At 40.5% G+C, this 26,891-nt stretch overlaps 1 protein-coding gene across 2 annotated transcripts; it reads right to left on the minus strand.

Moving 5' to 3' along the window:
* Positions 1-1,332: 1,332 nt before the first annotated feature.
* LOC307139839 (zinc-binding protein A33-like) lies at positions 1,333-22,743 on the minus strand. 2 transcript variants are annotated; one of them, XM_079838959.1, is made up of 6 exons: positions 22,176-22,743; positions 7,364-7,459; positions 7,019-7,249; positions 6,886-6,908; positions 6,685-6,803; positions 1,333-4,051 (listed from the first exon to the last, which is right to left on the minus strand). In XM_079838959.1, the coding sequence occupies exons 1-6, from the start codon at positions 22,569-22,571 to the stop codon at positions 3,507-3,509; spliced, it is 1,410 nt and encodes a 469-aa protein (XP_079695085.1). In that variant the 5' UTR covers positions 22,572-22,743; the 3' UTR covers positions 1,333-3,506. The 2 variants fall into 2 exon arrangements, with proteins under 2 accessions (XP_079695085.1, XP_079695084.1); XM_079838958.1 differs by lacking the exon at positions 22,176-22,743 and adding an exon at positions 9,869-10,723.
* Positions 22,744-26,891: the final 4,148 nt, after the last annotated feature.

Raw genomic sequence — 26,891 nt, forward strand, 5'->3', positions numbered from 1 at the left:
CCTTTGAAAACATCACCAAATTTGCAAACAATGTTATTTGTAGTTTCCTGTTGAGATACACTCTTTTCACCAGTCCTAATTCCTGGCAGGCTTTGTCACCAAGGAGAGACTGATGATCATCTGGGACAACAACAACAAAGAGCAGGTGATGAGTTTTGTTCTTGACACACACTCTGAGTCTGCACACACCTGGAGTCTTTATGTCCTGTCCGTTGTAGGTTTTGAGCGACACAGGGTTTCTTTTTATCTGTGGCTTGATTTTCATTTCCTTTATGCCACATATGCTTATGAGATTGGCCTTTGCTCCTGTATCAAGTTTAAGCGGGACAATGATTCCATTGACTTGTAGTGACACAATCCATTTGTCCTTAGACACACAGTTTACATCAGAGTCATTTCTTCCATTTGCTTCATATTCTTGCTGAATACTTTCTGTGTCACCATTGATCATGCCCACAAAGAACGCGTCTGACAATTCTGTCTCTTCAACAACATGCACACTTGTTGATGCCTTTGTTTTATTCTTTGAAAAACACTGCTTAGCAAAGTGGTTCATGCCTTTGCATTTTGCACATTGCTTTCCATATGCTGGGCATTGTTTAGGTTGATGCTTCAAGCCACATCTTCTACAGCTGAATGAATCTGTGCCTGTTTTGGTGCAGCTTTTGACTCTGTCTTTTCATTTTGTGGGTAACAGCGCCGACTACTGGACTGTCAGTAACAGTGTTTCCTTCATCACTGAAAGTTCTAGAGTGCAATAAAGCAAGTTAGCTCGCATGACAAATCTTGACTGAACTGTCTAATGTCAGCTCAGTTTCTCTTTCTCTCATGAATTCCAAAGACGATTTGATCTCTGATCATTGATTCCGTCAAGATGCTGAAGTTGCATGTTTTTGCCTTTAGTTTCAGATCAGACAAAAATGAGTCAAAACTGTATCCCTGTGATTGAATGCGTGAGCGAAACACTTCTCATATGTTTCATTTTTCTTGGGTGAGCAGTGCTCATCAAATTTGTGGTGTACCATGTGGTGTTCATTGAATACACACTCGCAAGAAGAAGTTAGGCTTGTTCGACTTGATGCAGCGATGCGCAGATCGATCGGCGGCTGACTTGAAGCAGTGCATGCTGGTTAGAAATGTTGTCTGACTTGAGACAGCGCTGACGCCACGTGACTTGTGACGTATGGCATCAAAGTACAGCGAGAGCGATTCGAGAGCAGTCGGCTAATACACTAATGCTATAACGGTAAAACCTTTTTTTATGTAGTCGCGATGATATATTGTCATGTTTATCAAAATAAAACTGATTAAAAATGTAGACCGCACTTCATTGATAGTGTAGGCTTATATGTTGAACTTTATTCTTGTACAAACAGACGCTGTATTAAGCAGTATATAAAGTATAACATGACAATAATGTCTCTGAAACATCCGTGTATTGCCAAATATTGCATTTATTTCACTTCAGCTCAGGGCCGGCCCAAGCCCTTATGGGGCCCTAAGCAGAATTTTATTTGGGGGCCCCTCTGTGCCACCAATACGATTGACTATTGTAAATTCTTGATAATTCGCAAACCCAGTATAAATTGTATTAGTTGTAGTTGTGTTGGTTACATCATGTCTGCCTGTCATGTTTTTATCCTTATACGGTTTTTAATTGTAACAGTAGCAAACCCACAAGACTGATCAGGCGTTAATATTCAAAGTATTACAGTAAGTCTTACAATATTGTTTACACTGGGATATGTCCTTTTTTTAAGTAGTCTCTTATGCTGAATATGCTCACTTTTCCCCAGGATTATTTGATGAATAGAAGGTTCAAAAGAACAGCATTTCTCTGAAATAGAAAGCTTTACAAAAAAATCCTAAAAACATTGTTCAACACTGATAATCATAGATGTTTGTTGAGCATCAAATCATCATATTAGAATGATTTGTGAAGAATCATATGACACTGAAGACTGGAGTAGCCTCATGATGATAAATGTAGCTTTGATCACAGGAATAAATTACACTTTACTATACACTCACATAGAAAACAGCTGTTTTACATTATAATATTATTTTACAATATTTCTGTTTTTACTGTATTTTTAATCAAATAAATGCAGCCTTGGTGAGAAGAAGAGACTTATTTTAAAAACAAGAAATGTTGTTTTCTTTCAAACATTAAACAGAGCTTTTATTTTGGCGGAAATAAAATTTTATTTTTTGTATTCCATTCGACTGTGTAGAAAGAACCTTTTTATTTTCTAAATAAAAACTTCCAAAATGTAGGCTACACAACTTATCATTTCAAGGGAGAAACTGGAAGCTATGCTGTCTACTCTGTCCAAAACACGTCAGACAATATATTCGCACTAAAGCATATAGCGCATTCTCAAATCCATCCATTCACAAAAAGGTTAGCGGGCAACTGACGAGTACGTTTTAGCGTCGATTTTTCCGCCCTTTGGACTTTGAACCCTGACTAACAAGCGAATAGTGTCCAGCCGATGGCGCCGAATCAATCCGTGCATATATTAGAAAACTTTTTGCAATTTATTGCAATAATTGGGCTTGGGCATTGCGTTGCATTCTGGGACGTGGCGGCCATGTTGATGGCCTCGCGAATGTAAACATACAGCAAATCGAACGAGGAAAAGCAGAGTTGGGAGAAAGAAAAACTACGTTAAATTCCCGAAAAGGATGTGGAATTTACCGGGATACATTAAATAGGGAAGACAGGGATCCCGAACCGGACCAACGGGTCCAGCAGCAGCAGCCGGAGTCAGAGGAGCTGCACTCGGAGATCCACACGCTTGTGATGAGAAACGGAGGAGGCTGCTGGATGTGTTGTTAGCAATGCCCTTTATTGCTTTCCCTGTCTTTTATTCAAAGTGTCGGTACTGAAGTTTTGTGGACAACAACGGGGGTAAGAGACCTCAAATATCTGACTGAACAACGCAAACGTCATGACTCTACTGAGATGACTGACTCTAATCAGAGAGTCATTGAGAAATTTGCTGGCCAGAGAGAAAGGAGAGCAAAATTTAAGTTCAAATAGTCAACATGCTAGTCTGTTGTGGCTGTTTTTTGTTGTTTTTCCTTTCCTCATTCAATTATATGTGGGAAATGAATGTGTAAAAAGATAAAAGTGAAGACACTGTACAATCTAAAGATCTTTCCAAATTCTGTAAATTTGTTCTGATGAACTAATCACTTTATCTACTAAATTTGTGCCCTTATGTCTTTTTGAAAACATTTTAAATCCTGCATAAATTTTCATATGGTATTTTCATACAAGGTTATATTCATCTTGAAAAAAAGAAATTAACCTGCAATATGCCCTTTAAGTTCATGAGTGTAACTCTTTTCTGTATCCAGTGTAAAACATATTTATCAAAGGAAATGAGAAAATACAAAAATACACACTTGTGCCAAAATTGATTGAATAAGACACTTTGATTAGAGTGTTATTGAAGCATAATTTGCAAAACTGAATTAATCTGGAAGCAGAATCAGATTTAACTGTGATTTTCTGCTGTAATGATCAGTTTAACTGGTAAGATCCTCAGAGGAGAAGTTGTGCAGCGATTATATAAGAATGGAAACACAGTCTCTGTGAAGGACGTCCTGAATGTGCGTAAATGTCTGTTAGTGACAGGATCAGAGAATGACACTGTTCCTCTGTCATAGTCCAGCTGAACTCTCACACGCTGAAGCTTCACTTTAACAGTAATGAGAGTGAAGGGTTGATCTGGGGATTTTGAGCTGTATTCGCTGTTCCAGTACTGCACACGCCAGACATTAGAGTTAAAGAAAACCCCTCCCTTCCTTTGGTTTGATGCTGTGGTTATTCCAAGACTCCAGCCTGTATTGTCCCCAACCTCCACATCCCAGCAGTGTGTTCCTGAGTTAAAGCCCTCAGATCCCAGGACACATGCACACCTGTCAAACCTCTCTGGATTATCAGGAAGTGTTTTATCTTCATCACTGAGCGACACACTGGTCAGATCAGACGAGAGTGTGAGACGAGGATCTGCTGTGTTTGGATCTAGAGTCAACGGAGCTGCAAAGAGAAGAACATCAGATTACAGGAGGAAATATGATCAGAAATGTAAATATAAAACACATATAAAGACTTTGTTGAAAGAGATCATAAATCATATCAATGGTCTCTCAGTTTCTGTCAGAATGGATTGAGGCTTCAGGTTTAATATCGGTATTCAACTAGATAAAAAAGTTTGTCGAGACAAACTTTAAGTTGGCTTGAAAAAAAGACAGACCAGAAAGTTTGAAAAAGTTTGAAATAGTTTAAAGTTTGAAATAGTTTGAAAATTTTAAAGTTTGAAATAGTTTGAGTTTTAGTTAGTAGTTTAGACCTGCTATGTGGTTGCTAGGGTACTCAGGTGGTTGCTGTGCGGTTGCTATGCGGTTGCTAAGGTACTCAGGGTGGTTGATAAGGTCTTGCTATGTGGTTGCTAGGGTGGTTGCTATGCGGTTGTTAAGGTACTTGGGGTGTGTGTGGTTGCTAGGGTGGTTGCTATGCGGTTGCTATGGTATTTGGGGTGGTTGCTATGTGGTTGCTAGGGTACTCTGTGTGGTTGCTAGGGTCTTGCTATGTGGTTGCTAGGGTACTTGATTGGTTGCTAAGGTCTTGCTATGTGGTTGCTAGGGTACTCAGGGTGGTTGCTAGGGTGTTGCTATGCGGTTGCTAGGGTATTCTGAGTGGTTGCTACGGTCTTGCTATGTGGTTGCTAAGGTACACTTGGTGTGGTAGCTTTGGTGTTCTGGGTGGTTGCTATGCAGTTGCTAGGATGTTCTGTGGTTGCTAGGGTATTCTGGGTGGTTGCTACGGTGTTCTGGGTGGTTGCTATGATAGATAGATAGATAGATAGATAGATAGATAGATAGATAGATAGATAGATAGATAGATAGATAGATAGATAGATAGATAGATAGATAGATAGATAGATAGATAGATAGATAGATAGATAGATAGATAGATAGAGAGTTTAATGAGTCTCTATGGTTTAGTTCATTGAATGTCAGTTGGAGTAAGTCTGGGCTTCAGTGTTTAGATTTGAATTTTTGACAGTTGGACAGTTTGAAAATCTGAACATTCCGTCAATGAAAGTCTATGGGAGTTTTTCCGAGTTTTAATCAGCATTTTCAGGAAAAGCGTAAGTCCGATCAGTTAGAAAAGATATAGCAACTCAAGCCAGAACCGTCTGAAGGTCTGATACTGGACGCGAATGACGCGAATAATTCGCGTAAAGTTGGACGCTTGAACATTTTGAGTTTACTCGCTTCATTCGTGTGACATTCACTTCACAACAGACGTGAATTCGCCTCATGGGCGGAGCTTCAGCCAGCGGCTCGTCTCGTTGAGAAATGGCTGACATGGGCTGTGTTTACACGTCTTTTTTGTTGAAATCTACTGTTAACGTGTGACAAAATTTAGTTTTAAGACTTTTTCAGGCGATAATGTAGTTGTTTAAAGCTCAAATCTGTGGTTTATTTATAAAGAGAGCGCCTATTTGAACATGTGATCTGGCGTTTCTGCGAGAAACCCAGCAGTATTTATGCTATCATTTTACCTCTTAACAGACGAACGTGATCATCTCTGAGCTCAGCCATTACTTCCGCAAAGTGAGGTCAAATACAATCGTGGTCATAGATGTATACGTAGATGCCTCATTAGCGCCTGCACAGATCAGTAGAATGAGGCATCTACAATCGATATATCTATGACCACGATCGTATTTGACCTCACTTAGCGGAAGTAATGACGGAACTCAGAGATGATCATGTTCATCTGTTAAGAGCTAATATAATAGCATAAATACTGCTGGGTTTCTCGCAGAAACTGATGGTTTGGCTAGATAAGACCCTTATTCATCATCTGGTGTCGTTTAAAGCCCTTTGAAGCTGCACTGAAACTGTCATTTGGACCTTGAACCGTTTGGAGCCCATTGAAGTCCATTATATGGAGGAAACCCCTGGACTGTTTTTATCCAAAACCTTAATTTCTTTTCGACTGCAGAAAGAAAGACATGGACATCTTGGATGACATGGGGGTGAGTAAATTATCAGCAAAAGTTTATTTAAAAGTGAACTAATCCTTTAATATACAGATTTTCTCCTCATTGTTGTCACTACTAGAGCAAGCTCCTGATTGGCTAACGCGGAGCGAATATCCGCCAAAGTTCTGATTTTTCAACTTGGGCGATTCGTGCCATTCACGCGTCAAACGCTCAATTCACGCCGCCTCATTCGCGCGAATCGCACCGCAGAATGTCTATTCGCGTCTTTGCATTGACTTAACATGTAAATCACTCGAGCGAATCACGTCATTCGCGTCCGGTGTGAACGCACCATTAGAGTCAGAAATTTAGAGTAAGAAAAATAATAATAATAATATTAAGTTTAATCGGATTGGCCGATTAACTTTAATTAAATGGCTCTTCCAGGCCAACTTAATAAACACTATTGTATCCTAATACATAAGCAGAGACCATGAGGAACAGACTTCTGTAGTCATTATGAGTTCACTGTATGATCTGATGATCTTCTGAAATACAGTTCAGATTCACTCACAAATTCAAGAGATTATTAAATATATTTCTCTCAGATGTTAATGTTGTGTGTGTTTCTATCTGAAGGATGTTTTGCGCTGGTGTCAGATCTGCTGAGACTCACTGTGTTGGACAGTTTCCAGCATCTTCTTCCAGACTCTGAACGGCAGGTTACCCAGGTAACGGGACACATCAATCAAAGCTCCAGAACTCATCCGTGGATCCGGCTGTGAGATCTGGACTCTGGAGGAACATTCAGGAGTCAGAACTGCAGTGAATTTGAGTTCAGATCCACTGAGAGAAGAGATACGAGCAGCTCACTCACCTTTCCATTGAGACGCTAAAGTTCTGGAAAATATAGAGTTTGAAAACATGTTAATATCTTATCAAACACTCTCATTGTCAGTGAGTCTCAAGTTGTTTTCTGCTCAAAGAATGAAGCCAGATTGATTGGTCACCTTTAGAAACGAGACGTCATTGGCTTTCATCATCTCCTCCATGTCTCTGATTGTGTGTGAAAGAGCTGAGATGTGTGTGTTCATCTCCTCCAGCTTCTCCTTCATCATCTGCTTCTTCTGCTCCTCTTCCTCCCTCAGTGCAGTGATTGTAGCTTCTTCTTCGTCTCTGAGAAACTGATGAAGCTTCTCAAACTCTTCTTTAATCTGACGCTCTGTGTGCTCAGCTTGAGACTGAAATCACATCACATTCACTTCAGTCAGCTCTGTGTGAACACACACTCCACTAATGTCAATAATAAACTGTGTGTGTGAATGTTGAGTGTTTAACTCTTTACACATCCTCACCTCGATGTGTTGGATTGTTTTATCACACTTTCCTTTCATTTCTTCTCCATGTTTGAGCTTGTTTTGTAAGGACGTCAGCGCTGTATTAAATTCCTCCTACAGGTTAAGATGAAAATCTGTGAAACTTGTGAAGCTATAAGAGGTTTAAACATTGTGTGTCTGGATGTGTTTATTGTTATATTCATATTTTTATGATGAATGTGTTAATTTCAGAAGCATTTGTGCCTGAAAATGGCAGGACATATATTGAACATATGATGAACATCAAGAAATCATGTTTTCATCAAACAAATGTGGTTTTTGCAATGGCCAATTCTTAATTATTATATCCATGCAGTTGTAAATTTGTGGTTGATCAAATGCAAATACAGGAAGTGAAAGTTCACTATATTGCCAAAAGTGTTGGGACGCCTGACTTTACATGCACATGAACTTTAATGACATCCCATTCTTAATCCGTAGGCTTCAGCTCTTCTGGCTTTCCTCAAGGTTTAGGAGTGTGTTTATGGGGATTCTTCTAGAAGCGCATTTGTGAGGTCAGGCACTGATGTTGGACGAGAAGGCCTGGCTCTCAGTCTCCGCTCTAATTCATCCCAAAGCTGTTCTATCGGGTTGAGGTCAGGACTCTGTGCAGGCCAGTCCAGTTCCTCCACACCAAACTCCTCATCATGTCTTTATGGAGACGCTTTGTGCACTGGTCAGTCATGCTGGGACAGGAAGGGGCCGTCCCCAAATTGGTCCAACAAAGTTGGGAGCATGAAATTGTCCAAAATGTCTTGGTATGGTAAAGAATTAAAAGTTCCTTTAACTGGAACTAAGGGGCCAAGCCCAACCCCTGGAAAACAACCCCACACCATAATCCCCACTCCACCAAACTTTACACTTGGCACAGTGCAGTCAGGCAAGTACCGTTCTCCTGGCAACCGCCAAACCCAGACTCGCCCATGGGATTGTCAGACAGAGAAGCGTGATTGGTCACTCAGAGAACACGTCTCCACTGCTCTAGAGTCCAGTGGCGGCTCGCTTTACCCCACTGCATCCCACGCTTTGCATTGCACTTGGTGATGTAAGGCTTGGATGAGCTGCTCGGCCATGGAAACCCATTCCCTGAAGCTCTACACACTGTTCTTGAGCTCATCTGAAGGCCACAGGAGTTTGGAGGTCTGGAGCTCTTGACTCTGCAGAGAGTTGGCGACTTCTGTGACCCTCAGCATGTGCTGACCCCGCTCTTTGTGGCTGAGTTGCTGTTGTTCCCAATTGTTTCCACTTTGTTATAACACCACTAACAGTTGAGCGTGGAATATTTAGTATTGAGGAAATGTCCCGAATGGACTTATTGCACAGGTGTCCACCGATCACGGCCCCACACTTGAGTTCTCTGAGCTCCTGAGAGCGGCCCATTCTCTCACTAATGTGTGTAGAAGCGAACACACACACACACACACACACACACACTCCTGAGAGCGGCCCATTCTCTCACTAATGTGTGTAGAAGCGAACACACACACACACACACACACACACACTCCTGAGAGCGGCCCATTCTCTCACTAATGTGTGTAGAAGCGAACACACACACACACACACACACACTCCTGAGAGCGGCCCATTCTCTCACTAATGTGTGTAGAAGCGAACACACACACACACACACACACACACACTCCTGAGAGCGGCCCATTCTCTCACTAATGTGTGTAGAAGCGAACACACACACACACACACACACACACTCCTGAGAGCGGCCCATTCTCTCACTAATGTGTGTAGAAGCGAACACACACACACACACACACTCCTGAGAGCGGCCCATTCTCTCACTAATGTGTGTAGAAGCGAACACACACACACACACACACTCCTGAGAGCGGCCCATTCTCTCACTAATGTGTGTAGAAGCGAACACACACACACACACACACACACACACACACTCCTGAGAGCGGCCCATTCTCTCACTAATGTGTGTAGAAGCGAACACACACACACACACACACTCCTGAGAGCGGCCCATTCTCTCACTAATGTGTGTAGAAGCGAACACACACACACACACACACACACTCCTGAGAGCGGCCCATTCTCTCACTAATGTGTGTAGAAGCGTCTGCAGGCCTAGAGCTTGAGTTATTCACCTGTGGCCATGAAGGGATTGAACACCTGAACTCAGTGATTTTGAGGGACGGCACAATACTTTTGGCAATATAGTGTATGTTAGTATCAAACACTTTTGGTGTGTCTTGTAATAAATCACATATTATTATTGAAAAAAATATTAATAACTCATGACATCTATTTTTCCCAAAATGTTTTGTGCCAATGCTGTTACATTCAGGATATGAACATCAGAGCAGTTGAAGCTTAGTGGAGAGTTTTATATCAGTAGTAAGTCATGGAGATTTAGTCTGAGCAAAAGTAAATAGGCTACTAGTCTATTGTACACACAAATAGTACTGTGTGTTTATCACTGTATTTAGCACATGAAATGAGAGACGTTTGTCTTACCTTGTAAGATGAAACCACTTCACTGATGGGTCTGAATTTATGATTGTCATGTTGTTTTGAGACTATGCACACTACACACACAGGCTGTTTGTCCTCCAGACAGAAGAGTTTGAGTTTCTCACTGTGTAAACTGCAGATCTCCTCAGACTCTGATGAACGCCTCTCATTTCTCTCCTTTATCAATGAATCACACAAGTTTTTTAACTCTAGATTAACTGGAGGATCAAGTTTTGAGGATCTTCTCCTGCAGACGGGACACTCCTGAATTTCCTTAGTTTTCCAGAACTGTTGGAGACACTCTTTACAAATACTGTGACTGCAGGACAGAAAAACTGGAACCTTGAAGATTTCATAGCAAATAGGACAAGTAGGAACTTCAACAGATTTTGAATCCATTTCCTCGTCTTGTAAAAGATCCAATAATCTACAATTCACTTTCACTTTCTAAACTTTGCTTTGAAAAGTTAACAACTATTACAATCGCAATCTAATCTGGGTAAATTCATAAATACACAAAAGTCCTAATATAATGTCCTCCTCTGTTCTTCTCAACACTGACTCGTTTTAGCTTTCAGTAAAAGTGAAAGGTAGAAATAATATGACTAGTCACTTCCTGATAGGTTTTGTAAGAGGGTGGAGTTTCTGGGGTTACATAAACCACTAAAACTAGTCACAAGCTAGTCTTTTTTTTCTTCTTCTTCTTTATAACTGTTCATAACTTTAAGCCAGTCACATAAACATGTACATTGGCATAATTTGATACAAAAAACAAAACAAAACCGATTGTCCTTTGATGAACTGCTAGTGTGTCAGACTATAAGACTGTCTCCTCCTCCAGCTGCAGTGCTCATGATCTCCACTAGGGGGCTCTCCTCCCGACTCTTGTGCTATCTTATCATGGACTACATTACCCATAACCCACTGCCTGGACTCATTATGCTTGATTACATTCAGCTGTCTCATTACCTTGTTAACTGTAACAGAATTGCTCTGAGACAGAAGGTTGAGAATCAAAATGCAGCTTTAATGAAGGGTAATCTACAATCGTAAGCAAAACAGGCAACAGGTCATACTCAGGTAATCAGTCCAAACAGGCAAACAAGGCAGGAGAGACAGGCAAAAGGGTAATCCACGGAACAGGCAAGAAATCCAAACCCAAGAGACAAGAAACCAGGGAGAATGCTCAGAAATGCAGTGTTACAACAAACAATGACCCAACTCTCTGACTCTGACACTCACACTTCTTCTACTCCAGACACTTCTCTGAAACGCCACAAGGTGGCGCGAGTTTCAAACCCGAAGCGTCACTCAGACCGAACCAATGACGTATTACTCACAAACCGAGGCCTCGTTTGTCATTGGTCACCAATTTATTATTAATTCATTCCATAGTTTTGGTTTTGGTGATATGTTTTGTACAGTAATTAAAACCCTTTAGAATAATAGAAGCTTCCCACTGGATGTGACAGCGCGGTTTAATAATGGTGTCCGGGTCTGGGAGTAAACACAACTCCTAAGCTTGTGCTTTATCCACTGGCCGTGCTGCGTAGCTCAGAGTAAACTAGTGAAAGAACTGAAAACTGTGCTATTTGTTCTCTATTTGTTGTAACTGACAGAGAAATCGCTTCAGATGATTCAGAGACAGAGCGGTCCGAACAAATCCGAATCGCACATAGTGTTCGTCAAAGTGGACATGAGCCCTTTATAGTAGAGCTACCTCTCTAATACAATCCAGATATTCAGCATGATCCCATCTTCATGCGTTTTTAAAGGATTGTGTTGCTTTTGTGTCTATTCTTTTATTCTGACAATAGACAAAGACACATCAAATATGATTACAGTATACTTTAATTATTGTACATGTCCTCAGCTCAGTGTAGGGACCATGTGGTTTTTCTCTTATTCACACTTTTTAGGGACCCTGTTACTACTGTCAATAATAAACTATTTTGAAAGGTAAAACACAGAAATGACTGCAAATATAATTAGGCTACATCATTCTTTAATTATTGCACTTCATCCTTTGAATGCATTAATACATCAATTGAATAAGAAAATAATTTAAACAATTATTACACATTTTAATACCACAAGGTAACTAGAGATTATGGATTCAGCCTCTTATGAGGACTCCTGAACAGCAAATATGGATGATTATACAAAATGACCATGTTATCATTGCTTTAAAATGCACACTAATTTGATTTAAATGCATATATGATATTTTTAAATACTATAATTTGTACTATTTTACAACTTTCTGAGATCATCTCATAAAATGCTATTGTGGTTTTGTTACACAGAAACATGAAATATGTATCGTGAACAGCATTTTACACATGAATGTATGAATTAAATTGACTTCAAAGAGCCATTGCGTTGTTGGTTACTGTACCATGTTGAAGTTATGGACTCAGTCTGGCAATAGCCGTCATATTGTTGGCCCATTTGCTAAATTCCAGACAGTTTTACTGTAGTATATTTAGGTTATGGACCAATGTATTTGACAGATATGACAATAACACCCATTGCACTGTTGGTCCAGTTAGAGGCGCTGTATCACAGGGGTCTTTATGGGTGCTTTGAAAGTTGCACTAGGACCTTATGTCCAGTGCTTGTGAAGATACAAAACGAATAACCGTACCTTTAAAAAGGTACACAATTGGTCCTTAGGGTACAGTTATACCATTGTTTCCTCACTTAGAGCAGGTCAAGTTCAGTCCTAGAGAGCCGCTGTCCTGCAGAGTTTGACTCCAACCCTGACAGACGTCTATAGAAGATCTTATTGAGAATTAACAGAGGTCTAGATGTTTTTTTTTATTGTTTGGTCACCATTATGGAGATCAGTGTTGCATTTAGTTGGCCAGTTTAACTCTTGGCTTTTCATGTGAGTTTGTGGTTTTTGATAGTGTTAACAAAACACATAATCTGTTAAAATCAGAAGAAGCTATAAAAAAAAATTGTCAGGAAGAAAAATGTTTGACTAAAGTCATCACTGACTAATAATATTAATAAATAATATTCACCAACAATACTTTGTTGCCACGGATCAGACATTCTGAATTCTTGGGGAAAAGTTTAGACGCACACAGATATCAAGAATCAGCATATGAATCTCAACAATGGTGACATACTTAATGCTGCAATGCATGCTGGGAGCCATGAGTTTATACTGTGGTGGCTTAGTAGGAGCTAAACTCTGCAGGACATCAGCTCTCTAGGACCGAACTTGCCTACCCCTGAATTAGAGGTACAAAAATATAGCCTTGAGGGTCCCACCCCAGTGACGGCCACTCATACCTTAAAAGATACAATTTTGTACTTTTTTTTTGTGAGTGAACATGTTTGTTTAGGTAGCAACGTGTTTTAACCCTCAGAGCCCGACGGCATTGCCCACGACGTCACACGGCACCTCCGATAAATATCTATATTATTTCATGAAACTTTTATCGATTTTCTTACCGTTTTTTCCAGCAGAAAGCTAACGAGCTAGCCATCACGGGGGTGTCTTTGGTGTCTTTGTAGCCTTTACAGAAGGTTTTCTATCCAGCCTGGAACATGTGCATCTTTTTGGAGTTGTTCAGCAATAAATCAAAACGCTTACATCCAAGATATATCCACTTGATGTCCATAATTTATAAATTTTCCGTCATTTTTGCCGCTAGCGCGATGCTAGCTGCCATTTTGGATGAGGGTTTGACCAATGACAGGCTGATCCGTCATCCACGTTGGTGTGCGTCATTACGCATGAACCACAGCTCTGTTATTGTGGAGAGAGAGAGACGCACGGCTAGTGTTGAGGAGATAGAGAGAGAGACGCGCTGCAGTTTTTAGTAGTTTTGTGGACAAAGTTTGAGGAAAAAGTTTGAGAAGAAAGTTTGAGGAGAAGTTCCTGAAAGGAGCTGTTTTGAGGCTTGGCACCAGTAAATATCCAAAATCCAAAGAGGCCAAAAGCGCCTGGACTTTTTTTGGAAAAATGTAAATAGTTTTGGTTCTGTATAAGTTATCATGTTTATTCCTGAGTTCCAGGACTCTAAAGACTTGAACAAACTGTTTTCCAGAGGAAATATGCTTAGCTTTTATTTATTTGTGTGTGTTTTCAATAAATATTTGAGTGATTCAATTTCCGTTTTATGTTTTCATTTGTCTTTATGGTCCCATAACTTATTTTACATTCAGGTGACATCAATGCAACACAAATATACTGACAGAGCAACTTGTCTTGAAAAAAAAGAGGTGTGTCAATTGTCTGTGCACAACAGGGTTGATGTTTTACAAGCTTTTTTAGTAAATAACACCAGGCGGAAAATTAATTGTAAAAATACCCTTAGGTCTTAAAGGGTTAAAAATAAAATGAAATATTTCTAATATCTTTTCAATGGACAACAAAAAATCTTGTTTGAAATAACAGATTTAATAATGACTCAAAAAAAAAAAGAGATGCCCAAAAATTCAGAACACTATCTACAGAATATATTGTAGGCCTAGACTGAGCAATTTATTCACGTTTAATGCTGGAAAAATATACCTAGATGTATTTTAATGTGCAGTATACACAATACACTGGGTCTAATTCTGAATCCCACAATGCAGTGCATCTGTCTTTACCTTCCACATTAGAGAAAACCAGCCAATAAGTTGGACACGCTTCAGTTTTGACATTTAAGCGAGAACTTGTTCGCACATATGAATCAAAATTCAGAGTTCAGAGGCGTCGAAAGCCTCTAGCAGGCCTTTTGTGTCCAAGTCGTGACTTTTCCAGAAGCGTCATTACATTTCCCACAGAATAATGATGTCATTGACGAGCCTGAATCAAACCAGCGACGCGCTGAATGACATGTGAGCACATACAGACGCACTTTATTGCCTTTCCCAAGCGTCCCGGCGTCATTGTGTCCTGTAAAAGGATCTTTCCCACTGAGACTAGCATCTTCCCCCGTTCCGTCTCCCACTGTTCCGCTGTGGATTCTTGACCATGCCTGAAGCATCACCATAGCAACGTTTACAAGTTGGGAGTGACTGTGTCAAGAGATGCGGATGAGGGGACGGGGGCCTTGAGTGCAGCGAGGGCCACGAAACAATGAGCTGTTAATGAGCACTGCCATAAGAGGAGGGGTCGGGACCTTCTGCTTCACTCGCCCACCCTGACCTTACAGTCACTGATAGAGTGAGTCGAGAAACAAACATGGCTGCCATATTACCCCCAATAGACCCCTTCACGGGTGACGTCACGGGAAAATTCGCAGTTCGCACTGCGCATGTCGGGGTCAGAAAGTTAATTCCGTCCCATTGAAGTGTGTGTCAACCAGTTAATTTCTCGTCAAGAAAAAATGCCTACTTGTTGCGTCGTGAACTGCGAAAATCGTACCAGTTGTGGAGTCAAATTTTTCAGGATTCCTGCAGGATCTCATCCATTTCAAAAAAATAGACGACTTCTGTGGCTGCAAGCTATTAAACGGGCAGATTGGGACAATGCTACGATCAAAGAGGCTCGTGTTTGTAGTGCTCACTTCATATCAGGTAAAGTATCCTATCCCTTTCTATTAGATTAAACTCAAAAGCCTAGATTTTATGAATAGTTTTCTGTACACTAGCCTATAACGTTAAGTTATGCAGGTTAATAGTTTTGTTAATGTCATGGACCGTAAGACGTAAGTTTGCCAGCTGCTAGCAGTTAGCCGCAGGCTAGCGCCAACATTGTGACAACAACGGTAGAGTTAAGCCGTGTTAAGTAAACAAAATGTTTTCTGTAAACTGTAGACTGATTTAATAGTTTGGTGAAGTCTGATATCTGGTAATAATTGTGACCTGTGGCATGCTACATACTTAGCAGACTATTGTTACATTAGCACTTTAACTATGACAACATTAATCAAATCATAGCTTTGTAATCAATGTGTGCAATTCTTTCTTTTCTTTTGCCCACAGACTACGTAATTATAAGCGTCTAGGGATTTGTAGGCTCTTAGTTTTTCGCGCGTGTAAACACTCGGCTTGTCCACCAGATAGCAGTATATCGCGGGCCAGTTAATATCTGGCCACTTGCTAACGTTGTCAACCCATTCTGTTAGGAGCTCGGGATCAGGCAGACAATCGCCATTAGCTAAAACAAGTTTTCCATAGTATTGTTCCCGGTCCTGTGGCGTCAAAGACTGTGCATAGCTTGACACAATATGCCGGTCTATTAGCCCCGTCATTTTTTCTGACCCCATGCTGCGCGCGCATCCAACGATATTTACAAACATTGAAGGGGTCTATATGAAACCACAAAATCAGTGTTTTATTACGGATTGATGATATTTACACTGCAAAGAGTTATGGGCTTGACAAAGCCAGCACACTGATCTATTATTTAAGCTCATTATAATTATTCTTAGCAACAGTCTCTCCTAGAGCTTTAACTCTACAACCTGCTCTGACTCGGGTCGCTGTATCTTTTCTAACTGCTACGATTTTCGTTAAACAGACGATCAAAACTAAGTCTCAGACTTTCATTGAGGGGGTCAAAACTTTTGAACAACAAGACTAGAGTACTTAATCTGTCTATCATTATCAAAGCCTGACGGCTATCATAGAAATGTTAGAAACATGCAAGCAATGTGCTAAATGTACTAGCAACGTGCTAAATCATGCAGAATCATGTAAGAAACATACTAATCATGCTAAATCATGCAATCAACATGTTAAATCATGTTAGAAGCATTCTAATCACGCTAACAGTATGCTAGCAATGTGTTAATTCTTGCTAGCAATGTGCTAAATGTACTAGCAACGTGCTAAATCATGCAGAATCATGTAAGAAACATACTAATCATGCTAAATCATGCAAGCAACATGTTAAATCATGTTAGAAGCATGCTAATCACGCTAACAGTATGCTAGCAATGTGTTAATTCTTGCTAGCAATGTGCTAAATGTACTAGCAATGTGTTAAATCATGCGTAATCACGCAAGAAACATACTAAATCATGCAAGCAACATGTTAAATCATGTTAGAAGCATGCTAATCATGCTAACAGAATGCTAGAAATGTGTTAAAACATGATAGAAATGTGCTAAATTTACTAGCAATGTGCTAAATCATGCAGAAACACGAAAGAAACATACTAATCATGCTAAATCATGCAAACAACATGTTAAATCATGTTAGAAGCATGCTAATCATGCTAACAGTATGCTAGCAATGTGTTAATTCTTGCTAGCAATGTGCTAAATGTACTAGCAATGTGCTAAATCATGCGGAATCACATAAACATACTAATCATGTTAAATCATGTTAGAAGCATGTTAACAGTATAATAGCAATGTGCTAAATCATGCGGAACCATGTAAGAAACATACTAACCATACAAGCAACATGTTAAATCATGTTAGAAGCATGCTAATCATGCTAACAACATGTTAGCAATGTGTTAAAACATGCTAGCAATGTGTTAATAATGTAAACATGATAAATCATGTTAGCAAAAAATGCTAGAAATGTGTTAATTCTTGCTAACAAGTTAAAACATGCTAGCAACATGCTAAACCATGCTGACAACATGTTAAAACATGCCAGCAACTCAGTTTTAACTCATGCTACCAAAACATGAAAAGATTTTAATCTTAACAACATGGTAATTCAGGGTTTATTCCAAAATTTGTATAATTGCGAGTTTTTTTTTTTCACAAGAAAAGTCAGAATTGAAACAATATCTGAACAGTCAATTCATCCTTTATTTCAAAATTCTTATTTACAAATACAAATATTACAAAGGTTTTTGATTCTGTTAATTTAACATTTGACACACACACACACACATACGCATGTACAGCAGAATAACACAGAGACCTGCCAGCATTGGATCTCGCTCATCTGTAAAGTGCATCGAAGAAACTCAACATGTACAAAACTCCTCATCACACAGGCTTTGGGATCTTGAATTATTACATATTAGTTTTGCCTACTCATTTTGTACCTGCAAGTCAATCTGTCCTGAATCAACGGGTGAGTTAAAACCAACCGGACCAGAGGTCACATGAGTGTTTGTTTACTGCGGCCAGCTCGATTCGCTTCGACAGTCTAACGTTGCAAACAAAACACACGTTTTGAAAGGCGGCTCTGGCAGGAGCTCACGATGTGTGCTGTTCCCTGCACAGAGCACTCAGAGGTAGAGACAGTCCTGAAACGAGAGGCGAAACTCACAGTGACCTGAAAGTAGCGGTCACTCCTCTTGGATCCATTACAGCGCCTGTGGACTGTCCACTCCGAATCAATGGCGCCTTTATGTAGAGCCTCACGAAGAGAGCTCAAGAAACCGGGTGTTATCTCCACATGGGTTGGGCGGCGGGTCTGGGAATCTTCGGGCCTGGGATTCTGGAGCCGGGGGTCTTGCTTGTCTTAGCTTTGGCTGCACTTATGATGGCCGTGCGGATTGTCTTAGCGGTCGTAGCCGCGGTGGGACTGTGTATGGGGTGTGGAGCCGGGGAGTTGGGCGCTAGCCGTTTGGACACGCGAAGTGGCGATCCCCTCACAAACTGCTCGCGCCGCTTGTCCTCGTCCTGCCTCGACCTCTCCGGAGCGTGACCCTTCGGCTTCCCCGCTTCAGACGGGGCGTTTACCTTCTGCCGCGCGCCGCTATTGCGCTTGAGTTCATTTTGGACACTGGTGAAGCGAGACATTAGCGATGTGCGCGATACGCGACTAGCTGACAAGCTATCGGCCGGGGTCGGCTCTGCCTTCGTGGGCACCCTTGGGATCCCGCTATAGTTAGACGGCGCTCCTCGGGGTACCAGATGTCTTTTGCTCTGTCCGCGCGTGGGCGACTTTAGCAGACGCGAATCGTCCTTCGCATGGGGCGAGCCTGCGCCATCTCGCTCCTCGGCTTCCCGCTCTTTCTTCCACTTGGAGCAGTGATTGGTCGCTGGTCGTGTCGCGGTTGGCGAAAGACTCTCGTAGGAGCGCAGGCCCTTCACTAGTGTGTGGCACTCCAGCGTCTCTCCGACGCGCGGGTAAATGACGCCGCACGGCTCCTGAGAGAGAAGGGGACTAGATTCAGCAGGCGGGGTCGCTTTTACCCATGAAGAAGTGTTCGTCTGTGGTGCCGCTCCTCTTTGGGACGCTTTGCCACTTACACAATCCTTCTTCTCAGCATCCGCCGGGGCGTCTGGCATCTGCGTCAGCCTTTCAGAGGCGTCTTGAACCAGCTTCTCAACTTTCAAAACATTGTTAGGGGATAGTCCTGTGAGCGGCAAGACATTCACTGCCCCCTGCTGATGTGACGCGATACTTGTTTGTCCCAAAGCAACAAAAGCGTCATCTCTGGGGACTGTCCTTGTGTTCAGCCTACAGTTGCTTCTCATGGTGTTCGGGGAGTCCATTGCATCTCCATGAAGGCTTAAACACGGAGCCTGTTTGAGCTCGTCCTCATCGTTCTTATGCAGTGAATGTCTGGTGAGCGCGGAGTCTCTGCTGAGGGCTGAGTTTGGTTGCTGTTGGACGTCAGGTGTGATGTTCCTCTCACTGGAGCGGAGGAAGTACTGAGAGAGTCTGCGGAGGCTGCGGCGGCTGCCCGTGTAGCTTAAGCTCCTCTGTAGCGCGTACTCCAGCTCGTCCGATTCGCGCTCCGCTTCCAGGCCGGTGCACAGAGCCAGGGAACGCCGCTTTTGCACATTCTCTCGCTCGCGTGCCACGCGCCGCTGCTCTTGTAACTCCCTGTCTGTGTTTTCCTGTTAGGAAACAAGTCAGAATTGTAAACTTCTTTTCTAAAACTGACTGTTTCAATGAATGGGGTGAATAAAGTGTTCATGGAAGATTTTTCATGTATAAAAATGTTTAATACATGCAAGTAAATATAGTGTAGATCACCACATATTGTTCATGGAGATAGTATTACATTTTATTAAGTAAAATGCATGCCTTTATTTGGCCTTTTACATTTTATTTTAGCCTAATAACATGCCTTTTATTGACATTATATGTATCTTTTTAATATTTTTTTTTAAGATGCTATACATTAAACATTTTAAATTTCACATTTAGCATTTGAATGACTGTATGGTTGAAATTATGGTTCTTCTGATTGGAAGAAAAATCTTGAAATATGATTGGCATTTACTGATTTAATGAAGTTTTTTTATATAGAACCTTGTATAAAAGGACGTCAGCGCTGTATTAAATTCCTCCTACAGGTTAAGATGAAAATCTGTGAAATTTATGAAGCTATAAGAGGTTTAAACATTGTGTGTCTGGATGTGTTTATTGTTATATTAATATTTTTATGCTGAATGTGTTAATCTCAGAAGCATTTGTGCCTGAAAATAGCAGGACATATATTGAACATATGATGAACATCAAGAAATCATGTTTTTACCAAACAAATGTGATTTTTGCAATGGCCAATTCTTAATTATTATATCCATGCAGTTGTAAATTTGTGGTTGATCAAATGCAAATACAGGAAGTGAAAGTTCACTATATTGCCAAAAGTGTTGGGACGCCTGCCTTTACATGCACATGAACTTTAATGACATCCCATTCTTAATCCGTAGGCTTCAGCTTTTCTGGGAAGGCTTTCCTCAAGGTTTAGGAGTGTGTTTATGGGGATTCTTCTAGAAGCGCATTTGTGAGGTCAGGCACTGATGTTGGACGAGAAGGCCTGGCTCTCAGTCTCCGCTCTAATTCATCCCAAAGCTGTTCAATCAGGTTGAGGTCAGGACTCTGTGCAGGCCAGTCCAGTTCCTCCACACCAAACTCACTCATCATGTCTTTATGGAGCGACGCTTTGTGCACTGGTCAGTCATGTTGGGACAGGAAGGGGCCGTCCCAAACTGTTCCCACAAAGTTGGGTGCATGAAATTGTCCAAAATGTCTTGGTATGCTGAAGCATTAAGAGTTCCTTTCACTGGAACAAAGGGGCGAAGCACAACTCCTGAAAAACAACCCTACCCCATAATTCCCCCTCCACCAAACTTTACACTTTGGCACAATGCAGTCAGGCAAGTCCCGTTCTCCTGGCAACCACCAAACCCAGACTCGTCCATGGGATTGTCAGACAGAGAAGCGTGATTGGTCACTCAGAGAACACGTCTCCACTGCTCTAGAGTCCAGTGGCGGCGCGCTTTACCCCACTGCATCCCACGATTTGCATTGCACTTGGTGATGTAAGGCTTGGATGAGCTGCTCGGCCATGGAAACCCATTCCCTGAAGCTCTACACACTGTTCTTGAGCTCATCTGAAGGACACACAGGAGTTTGGAGGTCTGGAGCTCTTGACTCTGCAGAAAGTTGGTGACTTCTGTGACCCTCAGCATGCGCTGACCCCGCTCTATGATTTTACTATCACTTCGTGGCTGAATTGCTTCCACTTTGTTATAATCCCACTAACAGTTGAGCGTGGAATATTTAGTAGTGAGGAAATTTCCTGAATGGACTTATTGCACAAGTGTCCACCGATCACAGCCCCACGCTTGAGTTCTCTGAGCTCCTGAGAGCGGCCCATTCTCTCACTAATGTGTGTAGAAGCGAACACACACACACACACACACACACACTCCTGAGAGCGGCCCATTCTCTCACTAATGTGTGTAGAAGCGAACACACACACACACACACACACACACACACACACACCTGAGAGCGGCCCATTCTCTCACTAATGTGTGTAGAAGCGAACACACACACACACACACTCCTGAGAGCGGCCCATTCTCTCACTAATGTGTGTAGAAGCAAACACACACACACACACACACACACTCCTGAGAGCGGCCCATTCTCTCACTAATGTGTGTAGAAGCAAACACGCACACACACACACTCCTGAGAGCGGCCCATTCTCTCACTAATGTGTGTAGAAGCGAACACACACACACACACACACACACACACACTCCTGAGAGCGGCCCATTCTCTCACTAATGTGTGTAGAAGCGTCTGCAGGCCTAGAGCTTGAGTTATTCACCTGTGGCCATGAAGGGATTGAACACCTGAACTCAGTGATTTGGAGGAGCGTCGCAATACTTTTGGCAAAATAGTGTATGTTAGTATCAAACACTTTTGGTGTGTCTTGTAATGAATCACATATTATTATTGAAAATATATTAATAACCCATCTATTTTTTCCCGACATGTTTTGTGCCAATGCTGTTACATTCAGGATATGAACATCAGAGCAGTTGAAGCTTAGTGGAGAGTTTTATATCAGTAGTAAGTCATGGAGATTTAGTCTCAGCAAAAGTAAATAGGCTACTAGTCTATTGTACACACAAATAGTACTGTGTGTTTATCACTGTATTTAGCACATGAAATGAGAGACATTTGTCTTACCTTGTGAGATGAAACCACTTCACTGATGGGTCTGAATGTGTGTTTGGTGTGTTTCTCTGAGTCTCTGCACACTAAACACACAGGCTGTTTGTCCTCCAGACAGAAGAGTTTGAGTTTCTCACTGTGTAAACTGCAGATCTCCTCAGACTCTGATGAACGCCTCTCTTTTCTCTCCTTTATCAATGAATCACACAAGTTTTTTAACTCTAGATTAACTGGCGGTTGACCTTTTGAGGATCTTCTCCTGCAGACGGGACACTCCTGAGTTTCCTTAGTTTTCCAGAACTGTTGTAGACACTCTTTACAAATACTGTGACTACAGGACAAAAAAACAGGAATCTTGAAGATTTCATAGCAAATAGGACAAGTAGGAACTTCAACAGATTTTGAATCCATTTCCTTGTCTTGTAAAAGATCCAATAATCTACAATTCGCTTTCACTTTCTAAACTTTGCTTTGAAAAGTAAATAACCATTACAAAAAATCTAATTCAGAAACACACAATAATCCTAATATAATGTCCTCCTCTGTTCTTCACAACACTGACTCGTTTTAGCTTTCAGTAAAAATGAAAGGTAGAAATAAAAGACTAGTTACTTCCTGATTGTTTTATAAGAGGGCAGTATTTCTGGTGAACTTTTGGACCTTCTGGGGCCGGTTACATAAACCACTAAAACTAGTCATAAGTTAGTCTTTTTTTTTTCTTTAAGACTGTTCATAACTTTAAGTCACATAAACATGTACATTGGCATAATTTGATACCAAAAACAAAACTGACAGTCCTTTGATGAACTGCTAGTGTGTCACTATAAGACTGTCTCCTCCTCCAGCTGGAGTGCTCATGATCTCCACTAGGGGGCTCTCCTCCCGACTCTTGTGCTATCTTATCATGGACTACATTACCCATAACCCACTGCCTGGACTCATTATGCTTGATTATATTCAGCTGTCTCATTACCTTGTTAACTCTGCTTATTCTTTCAACGTTTCCCTTTCATACCCTGTGGAGAAATCATGTGTGTCCACTTACAGGTGTTGTGTTATGAACTCTGACTCTATTGAGGATTGTTGTATTGTGTTTAATGAGGTCGCCTCTTCAAACTTGTATTATAAAAGTTCACCTTTGCACCTTTGATCTATTTTGACCTCACTCCCCGGAAGTTATGGCGGAGCTCAGAGATGATCGCGTTTCTCCTGTTAAGAGGTAAAATAATAGCATAAATACTGCTGGGTTTCTCGCAGAAACTGATGGTTTGGCTACACTGTTAGACATTTATAAGAGATTTTACAGTAACTTACTGGCAACAGTAAGTTACTGTATTTGAGATTTACAGTACAAGAACCGCATTTCAGTTTACAGTAACTACATGTTACTGTAATTTTGTAATACAGTACCGTTACTGTAAACCTTGGTTAACAGTGCATTAATCCTAATCCTATTCAATCATTAATACTTACTGAATTACATTAATTCTTACATTAATCTATCCCACAGAAGTAATCCAAACAGACAATTATTATGAAATATAAAATTCTTTATTTAAAACATTTTAAGTGCTTTAACTTAAACATTTAAATGTGTGGAAAAAGTTCACTTTAAAACATCCTCGAATCAAATCTTATTTTCAGAAAATCATGTATAAAAGTAATCAGATTGCATTCAATATCACTTATTATTTAAATTTACATTTATGCATTTGGCAGACGACTTGCATTGCATTCAAGATACACATTTTACATTTTGTCAGTTCTTGCTTTCCCTGGGAATTGAACCCATGACCTTGCTAGCACCCCACACTATTGTTTGAGCTACAATTTTAAAAACTCTGCAGAAAATAGTTGGTAGAATACTGTAAATAGTTGGTTGAAGAATACTGTAACTTTGGTGCAAAATACACATATACATGAATAAAATATAAACAAAGAGCAAATTAATTCTGAAACAAGTTATCACAACACAACACAAACACAAACACAAGTTTCATGTCTGTACCGATCTGTGCCATCTTCCACATTGGATGATTCCAAACAGGAACCAGGATTCTGCTCCATTATGGCAAGAAGTCCCTCTAGATAAGAATGATATGAAGTTAGTCATATAATTTGAGTATACACAAACTTTTTACACTGTTGGAATTTAATAAAAAATAATAATCCCATTACAATTCATCATAATGGTAAAATACTATTTTATAGACAGTTAACACTTTGAGGTGCACCTAGCTCAACGTATGCTGTCTAGTCTAATCCAGTCCTGCAATGCCTTCATGAAGATGTGAAATGAAATGTTCAGTTTTTGTTTTAGCTGGTGATTCAATGTAATGAATATTTTGAAGAATGTACTTTGTAGTAATGCTGAACCTGATTGCATATTAGAGAGGTGTCTGTTATTTAGCTTAACAAAATTGATATTGAGTAAAAAACTAAAGAAAACTGTTAGTACATAATAGTAGCAGCAGCACAAACTATATGCTCCAAAAAAGTAATATTACTGAATCACCTCAACGTGATTTCACAAACTATTTAATCAAAAACAACAATGTAACCTTTTATTGCAGGATGGATTACATGTATACTGCATTAGCTTTAGTAAGGTATCCTCAAACTTAATGCTGCATTCACACGGGGCGCCGGCGTTAACGCTTCTCATTTACTTTGAATGGTTGACGTCATGCTTTGCTGAACTGAATTGTGGGTTCCGTCGCAAAGCTTCACTCACGTTGCAAGCGGCAGAAGTTGAAAGGTGTGTTGGACATCAGCTGCGGCTGGATGCAACCAATCGGCGAGAGTAGCCGCGTGCAGGCGGAGGAGCTGCAAACACAGACGTGAAGTCGGACACTTTCTGCTTCCCGCAGTGACGCTCGCGCGGTGTTTGCACACTTTATTAGCTGAAGTGAAATAAATGCAATATTTGTCAATACACAGATGTTTCAGAGACATTATTTGTCATGTAATACTTTATGCACTGATTAATACAGCGTGTGTTTGTACAAGAATAAAGTTAACATACAAGCCTAAACTATCAATGAAGTGGGGGTCTACATTTTTCATCTGTTTTATTTTGATAAACATGACAATATAACATCGCAACTACATGAAAAGAGGTTTAACTGTTATAAAAAAGAGATTTGTGCACATTAGAGGAACTGAAGGTTTTAGAATAAACACGAAACACACGTGATCGCTGTCATGCGGAGAATCTGGCCAATCGTGGAACAGCTGTGTCGTCATCAAAGTCTGTGCAGTCGCTCTAGAGAAACTGCACCGGCTGTATTAGCCGACTGCTCTCGAATTGCTCTTGCGGTGCTTTGATGCCATACGTCACTGTCACGTGGCGTCGGCGCTGTGTCAGGTCAGACAAAATTTCTAACCGGCATGACGCCCTGTGTGAATGCAGCGTAAGTGTCTGTGTACATTACATATCCTATTAAAAAAGTGTCTCACCTAGTCCAAGTTTTTCCATTCAAACTCCATTAGGTGGCGAAGGAAGGATGACACTCTGTTGTTGATTACAGTTGTCTTCCTGTTAACAACTTCCCCGGTCTTCCAACTCACTCTGGTTTTGGTGGTGCATCTTGTTCCCACCTCTGGGTTTTTCCTCACGAAAAAAACTTAAAGCAAGAGAAAATTAAGAGAATAAAGATATTTTAAATTTCATCACCCTTAGTGCCTTTGCTTTAAATGTTTTTGGTAACACTTTAGAATAATGGTCTGTCATTAAACGGATAGTTCACAAAAAAAAAAAAAAAGTAAATTCTGTCATTTTACTCGCCCTGTAGTTCTAAACCTTTTAAAGAATGTTTGTAACCAGACAATTTTGAGGCACCATTCACTTCCATAGTAGGAAAAAATTACTATAGAAGTGAATGGTGCCTCAATCTGTTAGGTTACAAACATTCTTCATCTTCTTTTGTGTTCAGAAATGTATTCAGGTTTGCACTTGAGCAACATTATTCTAAAGTTTTGCCATGTTTTTTTCATAAATTATATTTCATCTGCCAAAATCATCCAAAAATTGTCCAGGACTGCTTAAATTCCAGAAAATAAAATTATAATCTGTCAATCCTGGACAAACACAGTTTTGGATTATTTTAGTATAATATAATTTATGAAAAAAAACATGGTACATGGCTAGTTACAGCTAAAAAGAGGTGGAAAAACTAAATAATTTTGTGATTCAGTTAAACAGTCCCGACTAAAACATACAAGAAAAACTTTGAATTATCAGTAATATGTGGAGAAACAAAGAGGAGTAACGTTACTTACCGTTGTATGAGTTCCAGTGTCGCACAGCACAGGCAGGCTCCTGGTATTCATATCTAAAGTGTAAAATAAATAATGTCAATCCAAATGTAAACTTTGCTTGTTAACGACATTATTTTTTGCAACTAGTGGCCAACGTTAATTTACTAACTAACGTCGTCCTAATGTACGCAAAATCTTCATTGTATTGGTAAAGTTAATTCAATAAACTCACTAACGTTAAGTCTTTTTAAAAATAAAACGTTAGGTTTATGTTACCTCAGTTTTAGTACCAAAGCTGAAGCAAATGATAACCTAACGTTATGTAAAGTATGTTGTCCGGGCCGAGAGCTCTCTCCTCGGGCAAAACTTACGACGCTCGCTGCACTGGTTCCTAATCTAATTCAATAAACTCATTTTTTTTTTAATAAAACGTTAGGTTTACCTCAGTTTTTAGCAGCAAAGTTTAAGCAA

Source organism: Gobio gobio (genome assembly GCF_949357685.1).
Source record: "Gobio gobio genome assembly, chromosome: 16".
In the NCBI taxonomy this organism is placed as follows: Eukaryota; Metazoa; Chordata; class Actinopteri; order Cypriniformes; family Gobionidae; genus Gobio; species Gobio gobio.